Below are 11,971 nucleotides of genomic sequence, written 5' to 3' on the forward strand. Positions count from 1 at the left end.
CTGAGCTGAAGTCAAATGCTTAACCAACTGAGCCACCCAGGCATCCCATCATCCCATCTAATTCTACATAAACTCAGGAAATATCTGTGGTTTCCAAGTAGTCAATGAGTTGTCTGAAATCACATACCAAGTCCAGACTCAGACCACATAGGTTCTAACCCCAACCCCCTAGTCTTCTCTTAACACTGCACTGTCTTGGTATGCCCCATGCCAGTTTTTCTTTGGGAGAGCGTCTAGATTGGTCATCTGAAGCCCACAGTGTTAATTGGACTCCTGTGTCTTAAAGGGAACAAAAGTTGAAGAGAAAGATGGATTGGCCTAGAGCCAGCTGCAAATCCAAGAGCAGCCTCTGGCTGTATGTCACCCATGATCTTCACATAGGTCCTGTAGCAACAGCCACTCTCACATAGTGTCCAGGGTATTGTGAAGCCTTTACAACACACAATACATAAGTCTCTGGGTCACTTCTGGAAGAGGGCCTTCCACGAATCTCAGTCAACTTGTACTGATTTCCAAAGAGTTTACATCTTGATATATTGAATTCTATAAAAGTAGATTTTTCTGTTGCTCAAATACACAATGTTTTGAGTAATTTCCCATTTATTTTTCATTTTAGAAACTTCGTGAATACTTTCATTCAGTTTAAGAAGCCTATTATTGTAGCAGTAAATGGCCCAGCCATTGGACTAGGAGCCTCCATATTGCCTCTTTGTGATGTGGTTTGGGCCAATGAAAAGGCTTGGTTTCAAACACCCTATACTACCTTCGGACAGAGTCCAGATGGCTGTTCCACCGTTATGTTTCCCAAGATTATGGGAGGAGCATCTGTGAGTACCTCTGTTTTTAAAAATTATTGTAGAAAACTTCCTAAAGAAATCTAATTTGGTTATTGTTTTTTCTAAATATATACAGGGTGTCATTCTGAGGAGACTTTCCATCAGATGCACTTGTAGTTCAATCCTGTTCATTAACTCATATTCTTAATTCATGAAATCATAGGAGGTTTTCATGTTTTGGTTCATAGAACGTTTATTGACACTGTGTTGCATTATTTCCTAGAGAAGGGCCTTATATGGTGAGGAATCTATCTCTCTGCATAATTGACACTGATATCTGCTATTAGTAAATACCCAATTTGTAACCCAAACAGCAGTGTGCATTCGAAAAGTTCTTAACCCAATAACCTGAAATCTGCACTTTTTAAAAAATTTTTTTAATGTTTATTTTTGAGAGAGAGACAGAGTATGAGTGGAGGAGGGGCAAAGAGAGAGGGAGACACAAAATCTAAAGCAGGCTCCAGGCTCCAAGTTGTCAGCACAGAGCCCGATGAGGGGCTCGAACTCAGGAACCATGACATCATGACCTGCGTCGAAGTCGGACACTTAACCAACTGAGCCATCCTAAAATCTGCACTTTTAAGGGAAAGCAATGAAAGGAGCAAAGTTGTTTAAGATAAGAGAAGTCTTCCCATCTGATTGTGGAGTTGTTTTTTTTTTTTAATTTTTAATCCATCCATAATAAGAGTTTGTGTTTGTAGCTTTTGATTTTTCAAGCAGCTACACACATTGCATTTCTTATTCCTTGAAGTAGGGCATGAGGTGGTGTCATGGGTTGGGGTCTCCACAGCAGACATGGAAGTGGAGTCTGGTGTGGTGGGGAAATATTAGTCTGTACCTGTGGGCAGGATGGCAGTGGTTGGGGGACTGGACAGAGGGAGGTTTGGGCCACCATGGGAAGCTCTGGGACATGTATGGCCTGTGATAGTTGACCCACAGTGGGCTGAAATGGCTAATTCCTTTATGTCCATCAGCACCGAGTGTGGGCTGCCCAGGAAGAGGGGTGTGACCATGGATGAGGTGGCTCTGCAGCAGAGAGAGTCCACTTCATGCAGCATGGGATCTCAGACACAGTTCTGGGTCAGAGGAAGGACTTTAATGGGAAAACCAGCAAACTTTGCAGAGGGTTTGTACTTTGGTTCATAGTACCATGTTGATGGTAATTTTCTGTTTTTGATCATTGTAAGAAGTCATGTAAGATGTTAACATTAGAGGGGTGAGGGGTTTACAGGAACTCTGTACATTGCTCTTATGATCTTTCCAGAAGTTTAAACCTATTCCCCAAATAAAGTTTAAAGGAAAGAGGAAGAAGCTTAGTGGGACCCATATGGCTCCCACTGCCACATCTGGTCTCAGGACCACCCCCATCCTTGTCCTTTCCCTTCCTGTTCTAGTCCCAAACCACCCACAGCTGGCACTGCCGCTGGCCTCGGTGGCCACGTTGGTGGTGGAACACGGGTCCCCCATCCCATGAGCCCTGAGTTGCTGCACTTGCACATTCGTGTCTGCAGCTGGGTGGGGGAGGACCCAGGGGCTCCCAGGAGGCACCAGGTGCCCAGGTAGCAGTCATACCCTTAAGTTCAGTAGGACCCTTGCTGTGTCCACTGGCCAATTGTGCCCCTTCCGGAACAAGCAGAGTCCAGTTTCGAGGGCCAGAGGCTCAATGGCCCTCAGATCATTGGTGGGGAGAGGGGGCCGCACCTGCTTCCTTTCTTACCCAATCCCAAGGATTTTTCCTGTCGGGCACCTGGTACTGTGTCAGGGTCTTTGATGCACTCTGTACACTGTAACTCAGAGGAAGGTGCCCATCTTCATGTACACACCTTCAAGATGGTACCCCGCCTGTACCTCACACCATTCTAGTGCTCCATCAGCAGTGGCTTCTGGAGATGACGAATATGACATAGCCAGAGGGTCCCCATGGTCACAGGCTGCTCCCACACCCTCTTTGCTGTGAGGGAGTTCTGGCCTGGCACACCCCATGGTAGACTGGGCACTTTATGCCCACTCAGAGAGAGGTGCTCATGAAGGCAGGAAAGCAAACCCAGACCAGAGTAAGTGTGTATCCTGTGACAACAGTCATCGTGCCACCAAGTAGCCGACCAGCTGGTCTCCTCAGGAGCGATGCCAGGCAGGTGGTCTGGCATCGGTGTCTTGCTGGAGGCCAGATGTTCAGCGGCCACAGTAGCTGAATCACCTTGATACATCAGACTCCATGCCCTTGAGCTCCATCTCTCCCACCACGGGCACTCTTGTCTGCATGTCTGTCATGCCAGCACTGGGGCGGCCAGCGACCAAGGCTGGTCTCACAGAGCTGTTTGCTTCCTCTCTGCAGTGGGTACTCTCTCCTGAACACCAGCATGACCCAGCCACATACACATCTCCCCAGTCATCTGCATGCCAGAGCCCCTTGTCCCCTGACCAGCCAGCCAGGCCATTGGACACCACCCTTGGTCACTGTGTGTTCTAACCTTGATCCACCTCTCCTTCCGCACCAGGTGGTTGACAGGCACACCCCCTATGTGTCGGTGTTTTCCTTCATCATTATCTTGTCCAACTACAGCCGGATGAGGCACTGGTGGACTTGCCGTCTGTTTCAGTTTGCACATCCGTACACTGGGCCAGCCCACCCACAAACCAGGCTTGCTCATAGAGAGTCCCCCATACGGCTGTAGGCGTGAGCTGAGGCAGGGCACTGGTGGCAGGTGACATGGGGGTCTAGGCTCCTCTGTGCCCTCTGGTGTTCTAGCGGGCCTGATGGAACTCAGCTCCTGGTGGACCTTTCCAATGTGTGGTTATTTGATGTCCCATGGCTGTGTGTTCTGCCTCAGCCAGCATTCAGTAAAAACTCCAGAATTGTTTTTTAAAAAACACATTCTTCTCTGCTGTGACCAGCACAGCCATACTCCCAGCACAGGGGCCTACATTGTGATCATGTCTCCGGCATGTGCCACAAGCTCCTTGAGCTGTCTTGTCACACCCCATCCAACAGCCACGGTGCTTCTGACATCTCAGCCACGCTTGGTCTGGGCTGCCACTTCCCCCATGCTTCTGGGAGCCATCCCAGGAGCAAGGTCACACTGTCTCATGGGGCACTTGCCAGGGTATTAAATCTTGTATCTCAGGAGAGCTCCCAAATCAGCAAGATCCCTGTCCCACCCTGTGATCTGGCTCCGTGTCAAGCACCCTTAGAATTCAGCCCCACATCTTCTTGCAGCTCCTCTGAGGGAGGAAACAAGTTACAGGCCTCGTGGCCAGGAGAGGAAAGAGGGCAGGACTTAAGGGAAGCGATACCATCTTGCAGAGCCACATAGAGCAGGAAGGCCAGACAAAATGAATGCCTGCTCTTCATCAGGTGCATTTCCCCCTCCCTGGACAAGTTTTGAAATGCGTCACTTTTTACTTCTCCTTGTGATCTACTGGTACCACATGCACAGTGATTCTCAGCCAGGGCGGTGTGCCCCATCCCCCTCCTCCTGGGGGACATGCCTCAGTGTCTGGAGACTTGATTGTCACAGCTGAGGCGATGCTGCCAGGTGGAGGGCTGGGTGCTGCTCAGTGTCCTCCGAATCACAGGACAGGCTCCTCTCCACAGAGCTGTCTGCTCTGAATGTTTTCAGTGCCCAGGCTGAGAAGCCTGCCTGTGAAGCAGGCACTCAAAAAGTGCAGAGCATTTGACTAAAACCTTTGTCCAGAAAGTAATAAATGCTGCTGGGGTGAGTCAGGCTGTGACGGCCCTCATTGAAAGTGACCACCCAGGGGCGCCTGAGTGGCTCAGTTGGTTAAGTGTCCAACTTTTGATTGTGGCTCAGGTTACAATCTCTTGGTTCGTTGGGCTCTGCGCTGAGCATGGAGCCTGCTTGGGAGTCTGTCTTTCTCCCTCTACTGCTCATGCTGTCTCCGTATATAAGAAAGAAAGGAGAGACAGGAGAGAAAGGCAGGGAAGGAAGGCAGGAAGGAAAGGAGAGAGGAAGAAAGAAGGTGACCACCCAGATGCCACGTCCCCTTCTTGAGCTTTTGGTGTATGCAAGCTTCCAGCTGCCTGAGGCAAAGCTACACAGGTTTGGTTTTTCACACGGGATGTGGTGCAAAACTCTGCACGCAGGATAAGCCAGAAAGGATCACGTTCCCTGGATGAAAAGAGCACGCAGCCAAAGCAAGCTGTGAGAGCTGTCCTTTCCTGTAGGCACAGACTGACATCTGTGGAGCTAAGCTGCCGTCACAAGCTGTGCAGCAGGTTAGCTGAGGACTGTATTCTTCCACATCTTAGCTCCCTTTGTCCCCAGGAAACATGCAGGGCATGCCTGCCTGGTGCCATGTGCCACAGTGAGTCCTGTGGCTTGGGTGCCATGAGTGACACCCAGCAGACCCTCACCGAAGAGCACACGGAGCTGGTGATAAAGCTGGCAGCTCTCGCTCCTGATGGGGCGATGCTGGAGAAATGCCCAGTGAATGGCTGAAGTCCTCACCCCGAGTTGACTGGGGAGGCTGCTGCTCTGGGGAGTTGAGAGCCTGACCTGACAGAGTGAGGGGCAGAGCCGTCACCTCCTTGAGGCTCAAAGCTCCCCAACCCATCCCATCCAAGCTGATCAAGTTTTCTCACCGCACCTCCTAATGTGTGTTTTTTTGGCTGGAAGAAAAGGGGTCCTTATTTCACTTTTCTCCAGCATTTCTCACTTGTCTGGGTAAACTATAACTTTTTTATTATATTATTTTTTAAAGATTTTTAGTTATCTCTACACCCAACATGGGGCTCGAACTCACAACCCTGAGATTAAGAGTTGGCATGCTCCACCAACTGAGCCAGCCGGGCGCCCTCACACTATAACTTTTTAAAAAACAGTTGGCCATTTTGGAACAAAACAGCAGCCAAGAAACTGCCAGTGACCTTGCAAATCTGTTTCTTGGGTAGAAGTTAGAAACCTGTCATGTTAAAACTACTGGAAATTGAGCATCTGAGAACAGTTGAGAACATGCTCCTTCACATTGAGTGTATTTAGTCTTACTAATCTTACGGTGTTCTTCATTGACTATAATTTAAACCAACTCACTGCCTGTACTTCCATGAGCATTAGAGTCAGTGCGACATCCATGTCTCGGGAAAAGTCAGAAATGCTCTCTGTTGTTCTGCACCTCCACCCATCTGAAATCGAGAAGACTAAGCAGGGAAAGACTCTTCAGGGACAGCAGCCATAGAGTCAGTCTGGCTCTGAAAGGAGGAAATGGTGGCAGTGACAGCTCAGCACATGGCAGGGGACTGTTCTGGCGGCCTAGCTGGCTGGCACAGACCCACAGGAACCGAGGAAAGGGATGGAAGAAAGGAGGAAGGGAACACTGGTAGGGATGTCACTCCAGGGGACAAAGCATAATATTCACAGAAGTGACGGTCACTCCTGACAGGCACACATTCGCATCCACTAGGCGAGCTAAGACCCTGTGGTTCCAACCTGGTCTTGAAGACATATTTCACACTTAAGTGATGTAGTTGTGGTGTTGTCTTCACTACAACTAAGTTGTAGTTGAGAGTAAAAGAAGCACAAACGAGGAAAACCACCAAGCACTTCCGACCAAGCCATTCCATCAGCACTCCTGTCACCCTTTCTCAGTGCTTTTGGCTCTGTCCTCAGAGAACTGTCTTAGCAGCTGACAGTAAGGTTAAGTCAGGTTTCTAAATGCATTGTTCTTTTTGGCCTTCTTTTCACTGAGAAGAGGTGCTCAGTACAGGGGTTTTCTAGAACATCTCCAAACTCTTCAAACATTCGTGACTTTGTCCAAGACTCGGCGCAAGTAACAGGTCTGCATTGGACCTCGTAGTCCTTGTAGGGACCCTGTTCTCCACCCTGTTCTCTATTCTCTGCCTGTGTGGAAAGGGTAGTGAGTCAACCAAGCATTAGCTTTGCCAGCTGTTACTTGTGTGCCTTGCACTCTGTGCATTTCACATGCAGTAAATGTCTCAATGCATCTATAGGAGGCATAGAGGTGCTGTCAACCTGGAGATACACTTAAATAACTTTACGGCCTTTTCATAACAATATTTTACCTCTTTTGGAAAAGGAAGGTCACCTCCCAAGAGTGTACTTTACCTGAGTCCCAGGAGATGATGGTCACGTCTTCATGACCATCAGTCTTCGGGAAGATTAGCAGTGCAAGATCAACTGCAGGCAGGAAATTGTCACATCAGAATAGTGTGAAGTTTCTTTGTCAGGTTTTCTCCCTATTTTGATATCTCTGTGCCTGTTATGTGAATGGGATAAAATCTGTGCACATGGTGTTGAGACCTTGAAAATGATGCAGAATCCAGGACAAAGTTAAAATCAATTTCAAAAAAAAAAATCAAAAAAAAAATTTTTTTTGTAAATTAAAAAATAAATAAAATAAATTTCATATATATATGTACACACACAGACACAAATATACTTTTTTTTTTTCTTAACAAATAACAAATGTTAATTTCCTCCTTTGAGTCATATGAAGTAACAATAGTCACACACTCCTGAGCAGACCACAGTCATGGTCATTTTGGATGCATTCAGGTCCTGAATAGTTTCTTACTTTAATGTCCAAGTGGTAAAATGTGGCCTTCCAAGTTATACTCTAGGAGAAACACTGCACATGGAGCATTGTCTGTGTATATGGAGAAGAAGCCACCATTGGCCTCTCAAAGATCTAGCAAATATTGGGTAGTGATTCTGTGACTGGTGTAGATCCCTGACACAGCAAATCGCCTAGCTTTGCTTATGCCTCCATTTCCCAGGAGACTGTTTTGTGTATTAAGTGTCTTCACGCGTGGGAATGGCTATCACTGGGCAAGAGGAAGCAGCAGGAGGGGCACATGCCAGTAACTTCAGTTACCAACAAATAGACCTTCTCTAAGTTAGATTTCTTGGTTGTGCTCATGTTATTCTGTATTCCGTCATAAAAGAAACATTTTATGAAACATTTTACGTTTTTGTGTGTGTGAATTACCAGTCAGTATGTGACTTCTCATCTGCACAGTGGATTGTGCCTTGTTGGGTTTATTCTCTGCCCACAGGCTGCAGATGGAACCCCGAGGGCACGCAGTGAGTCCCCACCAGGGCCTGCGCCCATTCAGATGCCCACCCTTGGTTTGAATTCTTTTAGATGAATTTTCAGGTTGGGTCTTCTCTGCCTGCCTCCCCCTCACATCTCATATGAGTCTCAACTTCTCTTTGTTTTAGGCAAATGAAATGTTGCTCAGTGGACGGAAGCTGACGGCGCAGGAGGCTTGCGGCAAAGGCCTGGTCTCCCAGGTGTTTTGGCCCGGGACCTTCACCCAAGAAGTTATGGTTCGCATCAAGGAGCTTGCCTCCTGTAATCCAGTTGTACGTGGAACTCGTTCTCTTACATATGTTACTTTTTTTTTCTTTTTTTACCATGACCTTCCCTCCAGAGAGCTCGCACACATAATAACGGTGTCTCCTGAGTCCTCCACATGCGCCCCTGGCATGGCCCCCTGCACTCGAAATGCTGGAAGAGCTATAATTAGTGCCACTGCTCCAGACCCACTTGCCTGCCTCCTCCCCATCGCAGATGCCTAAGAGCAGAAGGAGTCCACATCAGTCAGGGACTTATCTCACAGTGTCCTATGAAACCCTACAAAAACCATTCATAGAGTTCTTTCCTGTCTCCCGAGCCCTTTCCTTTTTTTTTAATGTTTTATTTTGGGAGAGAACAAGTGGGGGAGGGGCAGAGAGACAGCGATACAGAGGAGCTGAAGAAGGCTCTGTGCTGACAGCACAGAGCCCGATGTAGGTCTCAAACTCATGAACCATGAGATCATGACCTGAACCAAAGTCGGCACTCAACCGACTGAGCCACCCAGGCGTGCCCTCCAAAGCCCTTTCCTATACCATGTTTCCTTCCCAACTGCCCACAGTGGATGTAAGCTTTTATTTAATAAATGTGCTGGATAGGGGCACCTGGCTGGCTCAGTTGGTACAGTATGTGACTCTTGATCTCAGGGTTGTGAGTTCAAGCCCCACATTGGGCATGGAGCCTACTGTGTTTAAAAAAAAAAAAAATGATCTTGGATAATATTCAATCTGGTAACAATTGCATTTAGCAAATTATAAGGTAAACATCATTTAACATTAACAGACATGACTCCCATCTAGGCTCTCCCTGACATGAACAACGCTCACTGTTAAGATTAAATTTTGGTTAGAAAACCCCCTCAGAGGGTATTCGTAGAGTTTTCACTGAGCATCACAAGAGCTGGTGTCTGGCTCAGGGGCCACGCCAGCCTGCAGCAGCAGTGTGGGCCCAGGCCAGGCTGGTCTCAGTGGGGAGGGGGCCGGAAGCGGGTAGCACAGCTCTCCTGAATTTGAGCATTTGCCTGATACCTAGAGTGAATAGACTTCAGATGTATCTCAGGCCCGGTGTGCGTTGTAAAAAGATGTCTGGTAGCCTTTTTGACAGGTAATTACTCAAGCTTGCTAACTGCCTCCATAGCTTTGGGGACAAGGAGAGCCAGTGCTTGTGGACATGCACCCTTGCTGACTCACTGCCTGTGTCTGGTCCAGGTGCTGGAAGAGTCCAAAGCCCTTGTGCGCTGTAACATGAAGGTGGAGCTAGAGCAGGCCAACGAGAGGGAGTGTGAAGTGCTGAAGAAAATCTGGGGCTCGGCTCAAGGGATGGACTCCATGCTGAAGTACCTGCAGAGGAAGATCGATGAGTTCTGACGGCCAGGTGCCTGCTGGTGACACTGGAATTCTAGAGCAGCACACCTGTGGCACCACGTTGCCCTCCTCCTCCCTCACAGCCTGAAAAAAGTTCACTCTTAGCTCACGCTTGGAAGCAGGACTTACAACATCCAAGCTATTTATTATCAAGGAGTTTTTAAGTACTGTAACTTTAAAATAAATAACTACAAAGCTCCTTTGTCCAAACGTCATTATTTTATACTTAATATACACACAAGTATAAAAGTATAATGGTGAGCTCTAGACTGCTCTTTGAAGCTCTAATTTTTGTTATCTTTAGCTAGTACTGTATAAAAAAGAAACGAAGCGTGTTTTGCTGGTTTCAGGTGGCAGAAAAGTCTGGAATAATGTTTGTTTCCCTTATTTTTTCTTTCTAGAACACAGAATCTAAAGGGTATTAGCCAGCCTCCTCTCTCCTGTCCCAAATAGAGATACAGAAAGATCTGAGGTGTGCCTTTGTCTCCAAAAAGGTACATGTATCTCAGAGGTGGAATGTCCTGAATCAAAAGTAAAACTTACCTTGTAGGATAAGTATTTCTGATGAAAAACCCACTGATGAACATACCGCCAAACTGAAGTACACTTAAGATTCATGCTGGAAAATCCAATGATTCTTCCTTTTTAATATATCCAGTTCTTACCCAGTTAACATGAGGAAACCACTGTCTCTCCAGAAGAAAGCTTGTTTTGCAGTATTAGTGAATCACTGAATAGCTTAAGTATGAGTATCTAAGTTATAAGTTAGTCTTAGTGGATTTTAAAGAGTTTTTCTGACCCTTTTGAAAAATAACTACATAAGTGCTTCTTGTTGCTGGGTGAGAAATACTACTTTATATGCAGTTTTGGTTTTCTATTTGCAGATATGATTGATGTATTACACCAAAAAAAAGTATTTTTATGTTTATAAAGTGTAATTTTTAGGTTCACTTAGAATATATTTTATTTAATAAGTTAAAATTCTTTTGGCACACTCTTAAATGCAGGAACTCCTTTAAAAAAAAAAAAAAAAAGAACTACCTTATATTCAACGTTTAATGTCCCAGGTCTCTGCTTTCATATCTACGCAATATGCGGAGTAGAGTGTGGCGTCCAAGAGTGCCCTGTGTAAATAGACATTCACATTCCTTTCAGGAGTGGGGACTGATTCCTGATTACAGACGCCTATTATTAGTTAGGCTTCTGAGCTTGCAATCATATTGAATGTATGAAGAATGAAATAAAATCAAAACCTTATTTTTGTACAGTTTGGAAGTTTATACTTAGAACCGACCACCTCCCGGCCATGTGGAGAGCTGTACAGCGTGTAAATCTGCCTTTACCTTGGATTGGTTGGTGCAGTATTTTTGCATCTGTGGGACCTACTTTTTCGTTCAGTAGTTTGAACTATATATAATAAACTGTACAATCTGTAAAGTTTTTATAGAATAAATATTCAGCTGTGAAAACTGGTTAAATAAAACTAATATTTCTTAACACATTGGAAATGTTTGTCTAATTCTTCACTCCTGAAGTTCCTCATGGGACTTTTTTTCCATGAAGTATGCATGTGGTCATAGCACTCGTGCAGTTTAAAGAATAAGGAACTCTGTAACTGCACCTGGGGAGGAGCTACAATCTGACCGATAGCATCCTCCCGAGTCCTGTCCACTTGACCCTTCCCCAGGTGACCATTTCCTGAACTTTGTGTCAGTCTTCTCCTTGCTTCTCTTTCAGAGATGCATATTCCTAAACATATTACCTAGTTCTTCCTACTTCTGAACTTTACATTGTTATTACACATAAGCTTTGGTGATTTAGTATTGAGTTGTTTATTTTAATCTGTGTATGTAGAGTTGTAACTTATTCCATTGCCCAGACCTACAATGTAGGTGTTTTCATTCCTGTTTCATAGATAGGGAACCTAAAGTATGAAATACATGCCATAGGGGCAGGACCAGGCTTCCAGCCCAGGTGGCAGAACCAGTATTCTGGCATCAACACCGTATTGTCTGTTTCCTAGAATTTAGAACTAGGGAACTAATTCAGTTCGGTTCTCCTCTGTGTCATCCTGGATTCTGCATTCTCTACACTGGCCACATTCCTTCCTCTCTCAGGCAAAACTTTCATGTTCCAACTTCTGGCTCATGAATCAAGCCCAACTAAGAGGAAGAACTGACAACCTTAAATCCTTATATTCTTGCCCAGTGTTAGGGAAGGTGACAGGAAATGCTCTCTAATTTGGTTCAACTTCAGAGGAGAATTTGACAGGATATAGCAATTCCGTTTATAAGGACTCATCATAAGGAATGAATTCTTGCACAAGATAAAGATACCACAGGTGACTAAATTCGTCTCCGTGAAAAGCTGGAAATGATGGGTTAAATAATTATGCCACACTGCACAATGGAATACACAACCATTAAAAGAATAAAA

At 45.9% G+C, this 11,971-nt stretch overlaps 1 protein-coding gene across 2 annotated transcripts in view; it reads left to right on the forward strand.

The window, feature by feature from the left end:
• LOC125916870 (chromodomain Y-like protein) overlaps nucleotides 1-11,036 on the forward strand; it is an 82,808-nt gene extending 71,772 nt beyond the window's left edge. For both annotated transcript variants that reach the window (XM_049623129.1, XM_049623128.1), the window contains exons 5-7: nucleotides 617-827; nucleotides 8,036-8,179; nucleotides 9,380-11,036. In XM_049623129.1, the coding sequence (XP_049479086.1) occupies nucleotides 617-827; nucleotides 8,036-8,179; nucleotides 9,380-9,538 (514 nt within the window). In that variant the 3' untranslated portion in view covers nucleotides 9,539-11,036. The remainder of the gene's footprint in view (nucleotides 1-616; nucleotides 828-8,035; nucleotides 8,180-9,379) is intronic.
• The last annotated feature ends 935 nt before the right edge of the window (nucleotides 11,037-11,971 follow it).

This window comes from Panthera uncia, unplaced genomic scaffold (assembly GCF_023721935.1).
Source record: "Panthera uncia isolate 11264 unplaced genomic scaffold, Puncia_PCG_1.0 HiC_scaffold_1274, whole genome shotgun sequence".
In the NCBI taxonomy this organism is placed as follows: Eukaryota; Metazoa; Chordata; class Mammalia; order Carnivora; family Felidae; genus Panthera; species Panthera uncia.